The 14603-nt window shown below is 44.2% G+C and overlaps 1 protein-coding gene across 2 annotated transcripts in view; it reads right to left on the bottom strand.

The window, feature by feature from the left end:
* Window positions 1–14603, bottom strand: part of LOC106583345 (serine/threonine-protein phosphatase 6 regulatory ankyrin repeat subunit C) — a 48816-nt gene that overhangs the window by 19577 nt on the left and 14636 nt on the right. The window contains exons 9-27 of one of the 2 annotated variants that reach the window (XM_014167430.3): window positions 13493–13571; window positions 13084–13198; window positions 10631–10713; window positions 10278–10395; window positions 10110–10178; window positions 9839–9979; window positions 9699–9758; window positions 9050–9161; window positions 8475–8546; window positions 7944–8145; window positions 7642–7729; window positions 7346–7463; window positions 6760–6979; window positions 6544–6631; window positions 4600–4683; window positions 4317–4462; window positions 3988–4070; window positions 579–661; window positions 250–341 (exon numbers count right to left, since the gene is read on the bottom strand). In XM_014167430.3, coding sequence (XP_014022905.1) covers window positions 250–341; window positions 579–661; window positions 3988–4070; window positions 4317–4462; window positions 4600–4683; window positions 6544–6631; window positions 6760–6979; window positions 7346–7463; window positions 7642–7729; window positions 7944–8145; window positions 8475–8546; window positions 9050–9161; window positions 9699–9758; window positions 9839–9979; window positions 10110–10178; window positions 10278–10395; window positions 10631–10713; window positions 13084–13198; window positions 13493–13571 — 2053 coding nt within the window. Of the gene's footprint in view, window positions 1–232; window positions 342–578; window positions 662–3987; window positions 4071–4316; window positions 4463–4599; window positions 4684–6543; window positions 6632–6759; window positions 6980–7345; window positions 7464–7641; window positions 7730–7943; window positions 8146–8474; window positions 8547–9049; window positions 9162–9698; window positions 9759–9838; window positions 9980–10109; window positions 10179–10277; window positions 10396–10630; window positions 10714–13083; window positions 13199–13492; window positions 13572–14603 lie in introns of both variants that reach the window. The other variant, XM_014167431.3, reaches the window with a different exon arrangement.

Raw genomic sequence — 14603 nt, 5'->3', positions numbered from 1 at the left:
CTCAACTCTCGGCTCAGACACTTTATTCAGGAAAAATTGAGTTAGTCATGAGTTAGCCTGCCCTGGAGCAGGTTAGTTCTGAAGGATTCATTGCCATAGAAATGTACCTGGCTAAAAGGTGAGCCACTTTCGTGGTAAAGGTTATCCCGAGTTGAACTCAGTTGACGAAAGTTACCTCTCCAACTGCTCAAACCACATACGTAGGATAAGGCTCTGGTCTTTTTTCACTAACCGACACTGATGACTCACCCTCCTCATCGACAGCCATCACGGCTGCCCCCCGGCTGAGCAGCACCTGCACCACCGTAGCCAGACCATTCCTCGCAGCGATATGAAGGGGCCTGGGGAGGAAGAGAGATAAGGGACTGACAGTCAATAGACCATCTGGGTAAACAAATCTCTAGGTTTTTATGGTGTTAAGCAGCTCCAGCTTCAACTCTAACTTATCCCAACTCCTGGAGTTAGGAGTCACACCGTTTGAGAGTTAGAAAGAGCTGAGTGAGAGCTGAAGCTGGGGTTTTCTACAGTGTTGAACAGTGTCTTTAATGAAAGGCTGAGTAGCTGAGATGATGGCTCACATTTGCAGTGCACCGTTTGTTGCATTGATGAGGGAGGGGTCGCTGATCTCTCCCAGGATTAACAGGGCACACATCTCATGAGCCTGCCGGAGAAAACACATTAAGTAAGTAAGCCTTGTCCAAACCAGAATGGTCCATAGAGCAGGAGCCTATCTTCTGTCTCTGTAGCTTGAGACAGCTTGATGTACAAGTTCCCCCTGGACACTACGCCAGTCTGTCGCCGGGAAACACTAGGATTGGAACATCTAGTACTGAAAACACACATGCCATTTCCCTGCCACCTAATTTGTGCTTTGGTATCAACAGCAATACAAATGAGCAATCTAATGGATAAAGCACATTTTCCAATGATATGTGGATCTATCATGACTGACTGCTGGTTTCCTGTAGAGTTGATAGAGGCCAGTTTTTAAATAACTTGGGTGGAGTATTTGGCTACAGTGGGTAGGAATTCTAATTTTTTTATAATTTTTTTATTTCACCTTTATTTAACCAGGTAGGCAAGTTGAGAACAAGTTCTCATTTACAATTGCGACCTGGCCAAGATAAAGCAAAGCAGTTCGACAACATACAACAACAGAGTTACACATGTAGTAAAAACAAACATACAGTCAATAATACAGTAGAAAAATAAGTCTATATGCAATGTGAGCAAATGAGATGAGATAAGGGAGGTAAAGGCAAAAAGGCCATGGTGGCAAAGTAAATACAATATAGCAAGTAAAACACGAATGGTAGATTTGTAGTAGAAGAAAGTGCAAAGTAGAAAAAGAAATAATGGGGTGCAAAGGAGCAAAATAAATAAATAAATAAATAAATAAATAAATAAATACAGTAGGGGAAGGGGTAGTTGTTTGGGCTAGATTATAGATGGGCTATGTACAGGTGCAGTGATCTGTGAGCTGCTCTGACAGCTGGTGCTTAAAGCTAGTGAAAGAGATGTGTGTCCAGTTTCAGAGATTTTTGTAGTTCGTTCCAGTCATTGGCAGCAGAAAACTGGAAGGAGAGACGGCCAAAGGAGGAATTGGCTTTGGGGGCGACCAGAGAGATATACCTGCTGGAGCGCGTGCTACAGGTGGGTGCTGCTATGGTGACCAGCGAGCTGAGATAAGGGGGAACTTTACCTTGCAGGGTCTTGTAGATGACCTGGAGTCAGTGGGTTTGGCGACGAGTATGAAGCGAGGGCCAGCCAATGAGAGCGTACAGGTCGCAGTGGTGGGTAGTATATGGGGCTTTGATGACAAAACGTATGGCACTGTGATAGACTGCATCCAGTTTGTTGAGTAGGGTATTGGAGGCTATTTTGTAAATGACATCGCCGAAGCCGAGGATCGGTAGGATGATCAGTTTTACGAGGGTGGAAAGTTAACCCATTGTTCCCTGGTAGGCCGTCATTGTAATTAAGAATTTGTTCTTAACTGACTTGCCTAGTTAAATAAAGATTAAATAAAAATTAAAAAATTAAATAGCTTTTAAGTTGCTGGATCTTGGCGGGAACTGGAACACGCTGTCATACATGTCGATCCAGAGCATCCCAAACATGCTCAACAGGTGACGTCTGGTGAGTATGCATGCCATGGAAGAACTGGGACATTCAGCTTCCAGGAATTGAGTACAGATCCATGTGACATGGGGTAGTGCATTATCATGCTGAAACATGAGGTGATGGCAGCGGGTGAATGGTACAACAATGGGCCTCAGGATCTCATCATGCATCTTTGTGCATTCAAATTGCCATCGATAAAATAGAATTGTGTTCGTTGTCCATAGCTTATGCCTGCTCATACCATAACCCCACCACCACGGGTCTCTGATCACAACATTGACATCAGCAAACCGCTCACCCACACGACGCCATACACGTGGGTATGCGGTTAGACTTACTGTCAAATTCTCTAAAACAAAGTTGGAGGCAGTTTATGGAAGAGAAATGAACATTAAATTCTCTGGCAACAGCTCTGGTGGACATTCCTGCAGTCAGCATGCCAATTGCAGCTCCCTCATAACATGAGGCATCTGTGGCATTGTGTTGTGTGACTAAACTGCACATTGTAGTGGCCTTTCAAGTAGCATGCCGTTTAATCAGCTTCTTGATATGCCACACCAGTCAGGTGGAGGGATTATCTTGGCAAAAGAGAAATGCTCGTTAACAGGGATGTAATCAAATTTGTGCCCAAAATTTGTGACGTAAGCTTTTTGTGTGTATGGAACATTTCTGGGATCTTTTATTTCAGCTCATGAAACATGGGACCAACACTTTACATTTTTGTTCAGTGTATAAAGTTAGTGAAAACCATTTCTAAGATGCATACTTTAAGTTTTTCCAAACGCACTTCACTCGCGCATAAGAGAGAGGCTTGTGCTACCAGTGCAGGCACATGCACAGATCAAATACACGCACAGATCAAATACACTGCTGAGATGCCAATTAAGCTGTTTACATGTCCTAATCATTTGAAAGATTGCTCAGAAAATCATGTTTTGTTATTGGCGTATGCTTACTTCCTTTATTACCTTACGTCGATTCAGATAAGCAGAGTAAGGTGCTTACATTCAACGACTCAATCATGGGCATGGAGAGTTGAGGCTGCTTCGCGTTATGTATTGTCGTCTTCCTTCTTGCCTGTGTGCTGTTGTCTGTGCCGAATAAATTTTGTACCATGTTTTGTGCTGCTACCATGTTGTGCTGCTACCATGTTGTGTTGTCATGTGTTGCTGTCATGCTGTTGTCGTCTTAGGTCTCTCTTTATGTAGTGTTGTGGTGTCTCTCGTCGTGATGGGTGTTTTGTTCTCTATTTTTATTTAAAATCCCAGCCCCCGTCCCCGCACAAGGACTTTTGCTAGGGCGTCATTGTAAATAAGAATTTGTTCTTAACTTACTTTCCTAGTTAATTAAAGGTAAAAAAAAATGAATAACGCCGTACTTGGCCTTCTGCCATAATCAGTTTAATATTGAATAATTAGTGTGCATACTCAATTATTCCAAAACGGCAGCTCGTTGTTGGAACACATATTTCCCTACTTCAATCCACCAGAGAACGTAGCTTGAGTATGTATCCCATCCGTTAGATACGTTTTTAATAGGCATTTATTTCTGAGCGCAAGTGAGAGGGACACAGAGGGGAAAGGGAATTTATGGAGAAGAACTGTGTGATGCTTGGCTTGGTTTCCTTTTTGTTGTGCCCCGGAAATGCACTTGTAAAAATGAAAACACCAGGGTCCAAGCAAATGAACGTTGTCTTAAAGACCAAAAAAGAAACACAGTCGGGACAAAATTTCACTTGCACATTACACCAAATTGTAAAAATAACAAAAATGTCATCTCTGGTTAAAGATTGAATTTTGACATGCGTTTGAGTACTCATGCCCATGAGTGAGTGAGTGAGTGATCAAGCATGCGTGCTCCCACCTTGCTGCAGGCCAGGTGAAGGGCGGTGTTGTCGTTGACATCCAGCAGGGTCAGGTCTGCCTTGGCCTGGTGCAGCAGGACCTCTGTTGGGTTAACACATCTCTAACAATTACACAACCATCAGTATCATCATCGTCATCGTCGTTAGGCTGCAGAACAGTCCACAACAAGCTTCCTCCAGTTGCGATAGTCACTATCAGTTCATAAATACATTTAATAAATTAATATAAAATAAAACAAATGACATATCAAACTAATAAGACCACTAAATGGTCAGTTTTCATATTTACTAGATCAATGATCACATTTCCTCATCTCTGATCACTCACCGACGGCTGCAGTCTGTCCGTTGTTGGCGGCAACCATCAACGCGGAGTGTCCGGTGGTGTCCACCGCATTGACCTCTGCCCCCTGAACCAGGGCCAGCTGCAGCCCGGCCACACTCTCTGAATAGGCAGCTGCGTGCAACGGGGTCCTTCAGGCACAGCCCAGGTCAGCCACAACCAGACAGACAGACAGGTAAGCAACAGTGGCAAGCTGCAATACACTAGACTAGAAAGAGCACCTTACGAAAATGCATAGGAAGAAACTCAAAATAGACATGACACGCACCTTCCTTTGGCATCTCTGATGTTCACCATCTGAGTTCCGACGGTCTCTACCAGTAGTTCAGCAGCACCATCATGGCCATTTATTCTGGAAAGGAGCAAGAAAACATCCTCCAGCTCTCTTATCAAAAAGGAGAGCAACATTCTGATGGATTCAATGCCAGAGCTGATCAACTGATAGAATACAGAAACCAGAAGTAGTGCTGTTTGATTATAAATGCACTATGCATTATGTGGGTTGAATTCTGTAACAGAATAAAACAATAAATAAAAGTCCCATGAAGGTAGTGACTGCCCATTACTACTTATCACTTATTAACCATAATTTATTAACGACTTTAATAAAATATTTCAGTTGTGTATATTACATTTATTTTACAAGATGATTATTATTTCATGTCATCATCTAATCTCTATAGAGCTGCTGTATATGCTGTCTGACAAAAATCACAATTTTAGTTGTTCTTCAAAGTAAATAAGGCATACTTTTGAGACTGCTGAATACCAACTATCAATCACTTACAGTCTCCCAACTCCGGTCCTCCAGTACCCCCAAAAGTACACATCCAAATCTCGAGCTTTGATAACAAAATAGATCAGTTGGTGTAGTACTTGCGAGGCACAGCTGAGCATAAATTGAAATTCGCTTTTTTATTTGACTGGACTGATGGTACCTGCATCTCATGGACATGGTGCTTTCAAGACAACTGGGAACTCTGAAAAAAGGAGGCCAAATCAACATGTCAGTGAACTTCAGGTCAGAAAGTCAGAGTTGGATGACCATTCAAACCGATTTTTCCCAGTCGGATCTCGTTTTTTCCCCCCATAGTTCCCAGTTGTCTTTAACGCACTTAAGTCGGAAATGTCAGAATTCACAGTTGTTTTGAACAGGCATTCGTCTCAGTGGAGTGAGGGAGAGAGCAGCAGAGGGTCCACCTCTCACGGTCCCTGCTCTTTTCTTCCTTTCCTCTGGGTGAGACTGATCAGAGAGAGGGGACACCGTCTACCACCTGATGGCCAAACTCAAGTCGCACCGCATCTGCCTCAGGAACAATATGAATTTGTGCATATGACCAGGGAAAGTGGAATACTCATCCATATTAAAATAGACAAGCTGCTAATAATAACAAAAATGCAGGGCTATCGATACACTTGGCTACTCATTCATTGCAGTGCGAGTGGAAGTAGAGAGAAGCGCGCTGTGTTTGTAATGGAGTTGAATACAAAGTGCTGACAGTGACGAATACAAACTTAAACATGAACTCACTCATAAAAACAGCAACTCTTTGCTGTAATCTTCGACAGTCTCTCTGTGGTCATGGTTTTAAAAGTTATTAAATCTTACGTAGGCTAGTATCAAACTTTGCTGTGGCCGTGGAAGCTGTAGGTAGCTCAAATCACTATGCCTGTCCGATTGAGTAGGTGCACTCGATCTAGCCACAGACCTCCCGGTCATCCAGGTAGGCGGAGTTTGTCTTTTCAGACAAATTAAATAGTTCAAAATGGTAACACTTTGCCTACCCGGTGCACAGGGCTTCTGATTGAAATACACCTCCAGCCAACATCACAACACAGAGAAGAGAAGAAAAAGAAGAGCTGATGGCTTTATCGTCGGCTTTTCTACACAAATGTTTGGTGATTGACTAGGAATGCCTTGAAGATCGACTAGTCTATCGTGATCGACCGGTTGGTGACCACTAATGTTGAATACTGGCCTGTTGGAAACTACAATATCCTACTACGTCGCACAGTCCAGGTTTGATCTGATTTCTAAAAGAGAAACTGTAGTGAGAAAATGCGCATTGAGCTCACAGAAAAAAACAAAATGAAATTAAAATAATTGAACAGACGTTGGTCAATTAGTTTAACAACCTGAAAAATTAGCCACATTTCAGTTAATCACTCAGCACTACCTAGAAAGGCAGGGGGAACCAGTCATGGTACTCACAGAGCACAGTGCAATGGGGTGAAGGGGTTTCCTTCCTGTATGCTAAATGGTTTGTGGTCTAGTAAAACATCCAAACAGTCCTCGTGCCCTGAAATAGAAAAAAGATGAGTCAGACAACGGTTCACAGTTTAGGAGCAACGAGTTCTCTCCATGCCAGCTAGCCAAATCCTATACTTTGTGAGTTATTTGTAGCCCCTCCATGAAGGCGTGTCTCACCGTGGTAGGCTGCCCAGTGGGCGGGGGTGTATCCGCTGTAGTCCAACAAGGAGTCCAGGGGGTCGGTGCTTGTGGCACCCTGCAGCAGGCTGCGCAGGAGCTCCATGTGGCCGCAGGAGGAGGCCAGGTGCAGGGGTGTGCGTCCCCGGGACTCCCTGCACAGAGCAGAGGCCCCGTGCTCGAGCAAGGCCGACACACAGTCCTCACAGCCCATCGCCGCCTGGAGGAAGAGACAAAGAATTACAGAGGATGAACCCATCACTGCCAAGAGGAAGAAAGGACAGAAGGAGAAAAGAGAAAGGAAAGAGAAAAGAGGGAGCGCCACGAGACGGAGAGAGCGCCACGAGACGGAGAGAGCGCCACGAGACGGAGAGAGCGCCACGAGACGGAGAGAGCGCCACGAGACGGAGAGAGCGCCACGAGACGGAGAGAGCGCCACGAGACGGAGAGAGCGCCACGAGACGGAGAGAGCGCCACGAGACGGAGAGAGCGAAAGACAAGAACAGATGAAAGGCATAAGTGTTTCGGACCACCACAGTAGGTTGGGCAAGATAAGACATTATATACACATCGTGGAGAAACTCACAGCTCTGTGTAGGGCAGTGCGGCCTCTCTTGTCAGCGGTGTCAGCCCCGGCTCCCTTCTCCAGCAAGATGTGGACACAGTCAGTGTGACTGCCCAGAGCTGCCAGCATCAGAGCCGTTCTGCACGTGTGCACACACACACACACACACACAAGGTTAAACAGGGAACCCTCTACTAGAGCATTGTTGTAAAAAATAAAATAAAAAAATACTGACATTGTAGGAAACTAGAAAATCCTCTGTCCTTCCATTTTAGTGGGTGCACATAATGTTCAATAAATTAATGACAGTCACTCACTGTCCCTGTATGTCGACGATATCGATGACGTCAGCCTTCTCTCCTCGGTTGACCAGCATGAGCAGACAGTCTGTTTGGCCGTTGGAAGCTGGAGGAGGTGACGGAGACAGTCAAATATTGAGACAAGCACACACAATGAAGAGCAGTGAGAACGCAACACAGAGAGGAGTGAAAATATGAACATGTGCTCAAACACATAAACACCAAGAGGATCAGAATCTAACAACCACCCAATAGTGCAACATACACACACACACACACACACACACACACACACACACACACACACACACACACACCACCTGCGACATGAAGCGGGGTCCACTTGCGGCGGCGCTCCTTGAGGTGGCAGGAGGCCCCATGGGACAGCAGTACCTCCACGCACTGAGCATGTCCCTGCTGCGCTGCCAGGTAGAGGGCGGTGTGCCCCCCCGCATCCCGAACATCCAGACTCACCAGCGTCTCAGACAACACCCCCAACGCCTCACAGTGACCATTATACGCCTGGTTGAGGGAAAAGGGCAGGGAATACAAGACTGAGAATGGCAGTGGGTCACTGTGTTAATGGGATATTTATTTCACTCCAACTTCAAAACCAGCACCTCATAACAGTGTGAGAACGGGGGTCATGCGGATAAATGTGTCAATGAATTGGGTGACTGTGTTAAATGGATAGTTAGTTCACTCCAACTTTGAACTAGCACTGTAGAACAAGGAGAAGGCTATAATAAAACGAATGTAATGGGCTAATCAGCAGTTAAACCAATAGACAGTACAGTGAAACGGAACGTCGGGCCAGAGGAAACGAGGCTAAGCGGGTGTACTGTACTCACGGCTAAGTGCAAAGGGCTAACTGGAACACTGCTCTCCACATCTCCAAGACAGTTGAACGACATCTCCAAGAGCTGGGGAACAGAGGGACAATGGGGGGAGTTTGCAACCTGTAGATCACTGCACTTCCCAAAGGAAGCCAGAAAATGGTACACATTCATCTGAGTTTATCCCTCTGAAGAGGAAGCAACAGTAAATGCTTTACCGACACCCAACAGCCAATCTCAACTCTTAAAAAGGTGTGGCTGAAAAGACAACTTAATTACAAAGGCCATTACCAGTTCCAAACCGTTACATTTCAAAACCATTTTGAAGTACAACTTTGGATGCAACTCAATAGTCTAAATTGATGTCTTTTCCTCTTCTTTATCTGCACTGATCTGAAATCAACAGCCTAGTGAACGCGATATGGTTGGATGTCTACTAGGACTTTGCCGTCACGTGTCCTGTTGTTTCATAGTGCAGACGAAGACGAGGGGGGTAAGCCCCTATTGAAAAGACACCATGATTCGGTCTCATCTTTGCCGGTATGTCTGTAGCACGCACACACTGGTAGTCCCTCCTCCCACTGACTCACCAGCTCCAGGTTCTGCTTGTTTCCGTGGGCTGCTGCATAGTGGACTGCGCTGTAACCCTTGGTGTTCCTCAGAGCTGGGTCAGCCCCATTATCCAGCAGATACTCTAAACAACTACACATACAAAGGGGGAAAGGACAGACATGTTGGTTATGTCAACCAACAAACTGTTGGATACACAACTACATCAACACAGAATAACTGTGAAAGGTCAACCAACAAACTGTTGGATACACAACTACATCAACACAGAGAATAAATGTGAAAGGTCAACCAACAAACTGTTGGATACACAACTACATCAACACAGAATAACTGTGAAAGTCAACCAACAAACTGTTGGATACACAACTACATCAACACAGAGAATAACTGTGAAAGGTCAACCAACAAACTGTTGGATACACAACTACATCAACACAGAATAACTGTGAAAGTCAACCAACAAACTGTTGGATACACAACTACATCAACACAGAGAATAACTGTGAAAGGTCAACCAACAAGCTGTCAAATACATGGGCAGGTGAACCTTAACTGCAAACATTTCTAAATGGTTCCCATCTTCTGAGAAAGCAAAATGTTAGGGCTTGGTTAGATTGTTTCTATCAAACATAAGACATGCAGACTAAATCATGGTATGGGACTTACAAAAAGGCCTCCTTGGCCCTCTCCTCACTATGGTGTCCAACTGAGTAATGTCTGTCCACTCTGAAACAAAAACAAAATGTCAGTCAAATTTTGGTCCGGTATCTTTTAGCCCCCCTGTGTGTGTGTTCTGTGTGTCTCACCGGCGGAAGGTCTGCGAGGCAGCGGCATAGTGCAGGGGGCTGCAGCCCTTCTGGTCCAGCTCGTTCACCTCGGCACCAGCACTCACCAGGGCAACCGTGCACTGGTAGCTCCCATTCGCCGCAGCGTAGTGCAAAGGAGCTCTGCCACGGGAGACGGGAGAGAGAGAGGAGAAGTCACACTCACAGGAGAAGAGAACGAAATAGAATTCACTGAATGACAAAAACATTACGGGGAAAAACACATTTGTTGAATTCTAGAATGAGACCACACCTTCCCAATGTGTCCTTGTTATTCAAGTCAGCACCACTGCTCAACAGCAAGTTAAGACATTCAACGTTTCTGCCATCAAAGAGAGAAAAGAAATTCAAATGAGCCGATTATACAATCACTACCAAAAATCTCACTCTTCATTCAGAATGTGTATGCACGCGCGCTCACCCTCCAGAGGCAGCGGCATGCAGGCAGGTCCTCCCCAAGCTGTCTGGGGTGTTTATGTCAAACCCGGCTGACAGCACGTGCTCGTTGCTCAGAGATGATACAATGCTGTACAGCTGACCTGCAGAAAGCATAATACAAAACGGGAAGTGATGTCATACGTGGTGACCACATTGGTCTGTTTCCTAACATGACACTGAATGAGGAAAAGCAAGAAGTTAAAGAATGTGTTGTATGTAAAAGCCCTCTCACATTCTATCTGGTAGAGCACTACTTAGGTCAATTTGAATGTACACCTCCATGAAACTTGATTACTTTCAATCATACAGTTTCCATGGCTGTCTCTGAAGGCTTACCTGAGGAGAGTAACTTGCGACAACAGTCTGAAAACCCGTAGAGCACAGCCAAATGCAACGGAAACATCCCATTAATCCCTTGCCTAGAGAGAGCAAGGAGAGAGATAGAGGAATATATAAGACAGGGAAGGAGATATAGTGCTGACAGCAGCTTCTCAAATATGTAACACACAATGAACAAAAACACAGTTCCTTTGGAAAGTATTCAGACCCCTTGACTTTTTCCACATTTTGTTACGTTACAACCTTATTCTAAAATTGATTAAATAAAACAATTTCCTCAGCAATCTCCACACAATACCCCATAACGACAAAGTGAAAACAGGTATAGAAATTTTACCATATGTATAAACAAAAAACAGAAATACCTTATTTACATAAGTATTCAGACCCTTTGCTATGAGATTCGAAACTGAGCTCAGGTGCATCCTGTTTCCATTGATCATCCTTGAGATGTTTCTACAACTTGATTGGAGTCCATCTGTGGTAAATTCAATTGATTGGACATGATTTGGAAAGGCACACACACCTGTCTATATAAGGTCCCACAGTTGACAGTGCATGTCAGAGCAAAAAAACAAGCCATGATGTTGAAGGAATTGTCCGTAGAGCTCGGAGACAGGTTTGAACCAATTAGGCCTTTATGGAAGAGTGGCCAGACGAAAGCCACTCCTCAGTAAAAGGCACATGACAGCCCGCTTGGAGTTTGCCAAAAGGCACCTAAAGGACGCAGACCATGAGAAACAAGATTCTCTGGTCTGATGAAACCAAGATTGAACTCTTTGGCCTGAATGCCAAGCGTCACATCTGGAGGAAACCTGGCACCAACCCTACGGTGAAGCATGGTGGTGGCAGCCTCATGCTGTGGGTATGTTTTCAGCAGCAGAGACTGGGAGACTAGTCAGGATCAAGTACAGAGAGATCCTTGATGAAAACCTGCTCCAGAGCACTCAGGACCTCAGACTGGGGTGAAGGTTCACCTTACAACAGGACAACAACCCTAAGCACACAGCCAAGACAACCCAGGAGTGGCTTCGGGACAAGTCTCTGAATGTCCTTGAGTGGGCCAGCCAGAGCCCAGACTTGAATCTGATTTAACAACTAGAGAGACCTGAAAATAGCTGTGCAGTAACGCTCTCCATCCAACCTGACAGAGCTTGAGAGAATCTTCAGAGAAGAGTGGGAGAAACTCCCCAAATACAGGTGTGCCAAGCTTGTAGTATCGTCATACCCAAGAAGACTCGAGGCTGTAACCGCTGTCAAAGGTGCTTAAAGAAAGTTCTGAGTAAAGGGTCTGAATACTTATGTAAATGTGATATTACAATTTTCTTTAGAAATTAGCAATAAAAATATGAAAACCAGTTTTTGCTTTGTAATGATGGGGTATTTTATGTAGCTTGAGAGAAAAAAACGATTTAATCAATTTTAGAATAAGGCTGAAACCTAACAAAATATGGAAAAAGTCAAGGGGTCTGAATATTTTCCATAGGCACTCTATAAACGAAACATGCAACAATTACAAAGATTTTACTGCGTTTAAGTTCATATGAGGAAATCAGTCAATAGAAATAAATTCATTAGGCCCTAATCTATGGATTTCACGACTGGGAATACAGATATGCATCTGTTGGACACAGATACCTTAAAAGAAATGGTCCTCACAATGGGCCTTAGGATCTCATCACAATATTTCTGTTGCCATCGATAAAATGCAATTGTGTTTGTTGTCAGTAGCTTATGCCTGCCTGCCCATACCATAACCCCACCACGGGGCACTCTTGACAACGTGGACATCAGTAAACCACTCGTCCACATGACACCATACACGTGGTCTGCGGTTGTGAGGCTGGTTGGACGTGCTGCCATAAGTCTAGAAAACGATGTTCGTGGCGACTTACGGTAGAGAAATTAACATTCAATTGTCTGGCTACAGGTCTGATGGACATTCCTGCTGACAGCATGCCAACTGCACGCTCCCGCCAAACTTGAGACTTCTATGGCATTGTGTTGTGTGACAGAACTGGACATTATAGAGTGGACTTTAATCATGTTGTTTAATCAGCTTCTTGATATTTCACACCTGTCAGGTGGATGGATTCGCTTGGCTAAGGAGAAATGCTCACCAACATGTATGTAAACAAAAGTTGTGCACAAGATTTTGGAGAAAAACGTTGTGCGTATGGAACACTTCTAGGATCTTTTATTTCAGCTCATGAAAAGTGGGGCCAACAATTTACATGTTGCGTTTATATTTTTGTTCAGTGGAGAAGAGATTTGAGTTTTGCTGCTAGTTATGTTGAGAGGTCCATTATGTTGCATAAGCAATGTGAGAGCTGATCCTCTGACATTCTCTCAGAAGAGACATTCTGCTTCTGCCATAAAGAATTCTACAGCGGAGTTGTGTGTCTGTTCCGTCACTCACCTGATTGTATGTGTGCGTGTGTGTCTCTCACCTGGCCGTGTCAGCACCATTAGTCATCAGGGTGCTGATCAGCAGCTCGTGGCCGTGCTTAGCAGCAACGTGAAGAGGAGTATTGCCATATTTATCTACACAGTCGATCTCCCCACCTGCACACAGAGGAGAGAGGGGACGTGGTCAGGGGCAGAGAGGAGAATTGCATAATACTGTTTTTGACACGGCTATGAGAAGCTATGTGGCTGTTGGAGTTCTGGTGGTTGCTATGGGCTGGTGGGGATGTGTGTTGGGTATGTTTGGGTGGTGGGCTTCAATAGAAGTTTATTACCCAAAATACTGCAGGCACTTTTCACAAACACCCTATCATTGTGTAGTATGTGATAATGTTGTATTCGTTTTTATAATATTGCAAATATTACTATTATTTTGGATGTGTGTGTGGTTACCGTTTTGGATAAGGATTTGGGAGCGAGTGAAGCGCCCGTGAATAGCGGCCATGTGCAAAGGGCTCTTCCCTTCTTTACTCTGTGAGAGAAAGAGAGAACACACAAAAACAGTTCATTGTTAGGTAAATAATGAATTTATCTTAAACCTCTGTTGTCTAAGACCGCATCCCAAACGGCATTCCATATACACACATATAATGTACTAATATTGAGTTGCACCCCCTTTTTCTCTCAGAAGATTCTCATTTTGTTGGGGCATGGATTCTACAAGGTGTCAAAAGCGTTCCACAGGGATGCTGGCCAGTGTTGATTCCAACGCTTCCCACAATTGTGTCAAGTAGTTTGGATGTCATTTGGGACGGTGGACCATTGTTGATACACACAGGAAACTGTTGAGCGTGAAAAAAACAACGTTGTGCCTTTCTGGCACCTACTACCCTACAAAGTTCAAAGGCACTTATATATTTTGTCTTGCCCATTCACCCTCTGAATGCCACCCATACACAATCCATAACTCATGGCTTAAAAATCCTTCTTTAAACTTGTCTCCCCATCATCTACATTGATTGAAGAGGATTTAACAAGTGACATCAATAAGGGATCTTAGCTTTCAAATGGTCAGTCCATGTCATAGTAAGAGCAGGTGTTCCTAATGTTTTGTACACATTGTGCTTGTGCATATACACTACTGGTGTACAGAGACCAATTATCAGCAACCATCACTCCTGTGTTCCAATGGTACGTTGTGTTAGCTAATCCAAGTTTATATCATTTTACAAAGGCTAATTGATCATTAGAAAACCCTTTTGCAATTATGTTAGCATAGCTGACAACTGTTGTTCTGATTAAAGAAGCAATAAAACTGGCCGCCTTAGGACTAGTTGAGTATCTGGAGCATCAGCATGTTGGTTCGAGTGAAGGCTCAAAATGACCAGAAACAAAGGACTTTCTTCTGAAACTCGTCAGTCTATTATTGTTCTGAGAAATGTAGGCTATTCCATGTAAGAAATTGTCAAGAAACTGAAGATCTCATACAACACTGTGTACTACTCCCTTCACAGAACAGCGCAAACTGGCTCTAACCAGAATAGAAAGGAGTGGGAGGCCCTGG

This window comes from Salmo salar, chromosome 22 (genome assembly GCF_965601325.2).
Source record: "Salmo salar chromosome 22, fSalSal1, whole genome shotgun sequence".
Lineage (NCBI taxonomy): Eukaryota > Metazoa > Chordata > Actinopteri > Salmoniformes > Salmonidae > Salmo > Salmo salar.
This window is presented reverse-complemented; position numbering and strand designations above follow the sequence as displayed.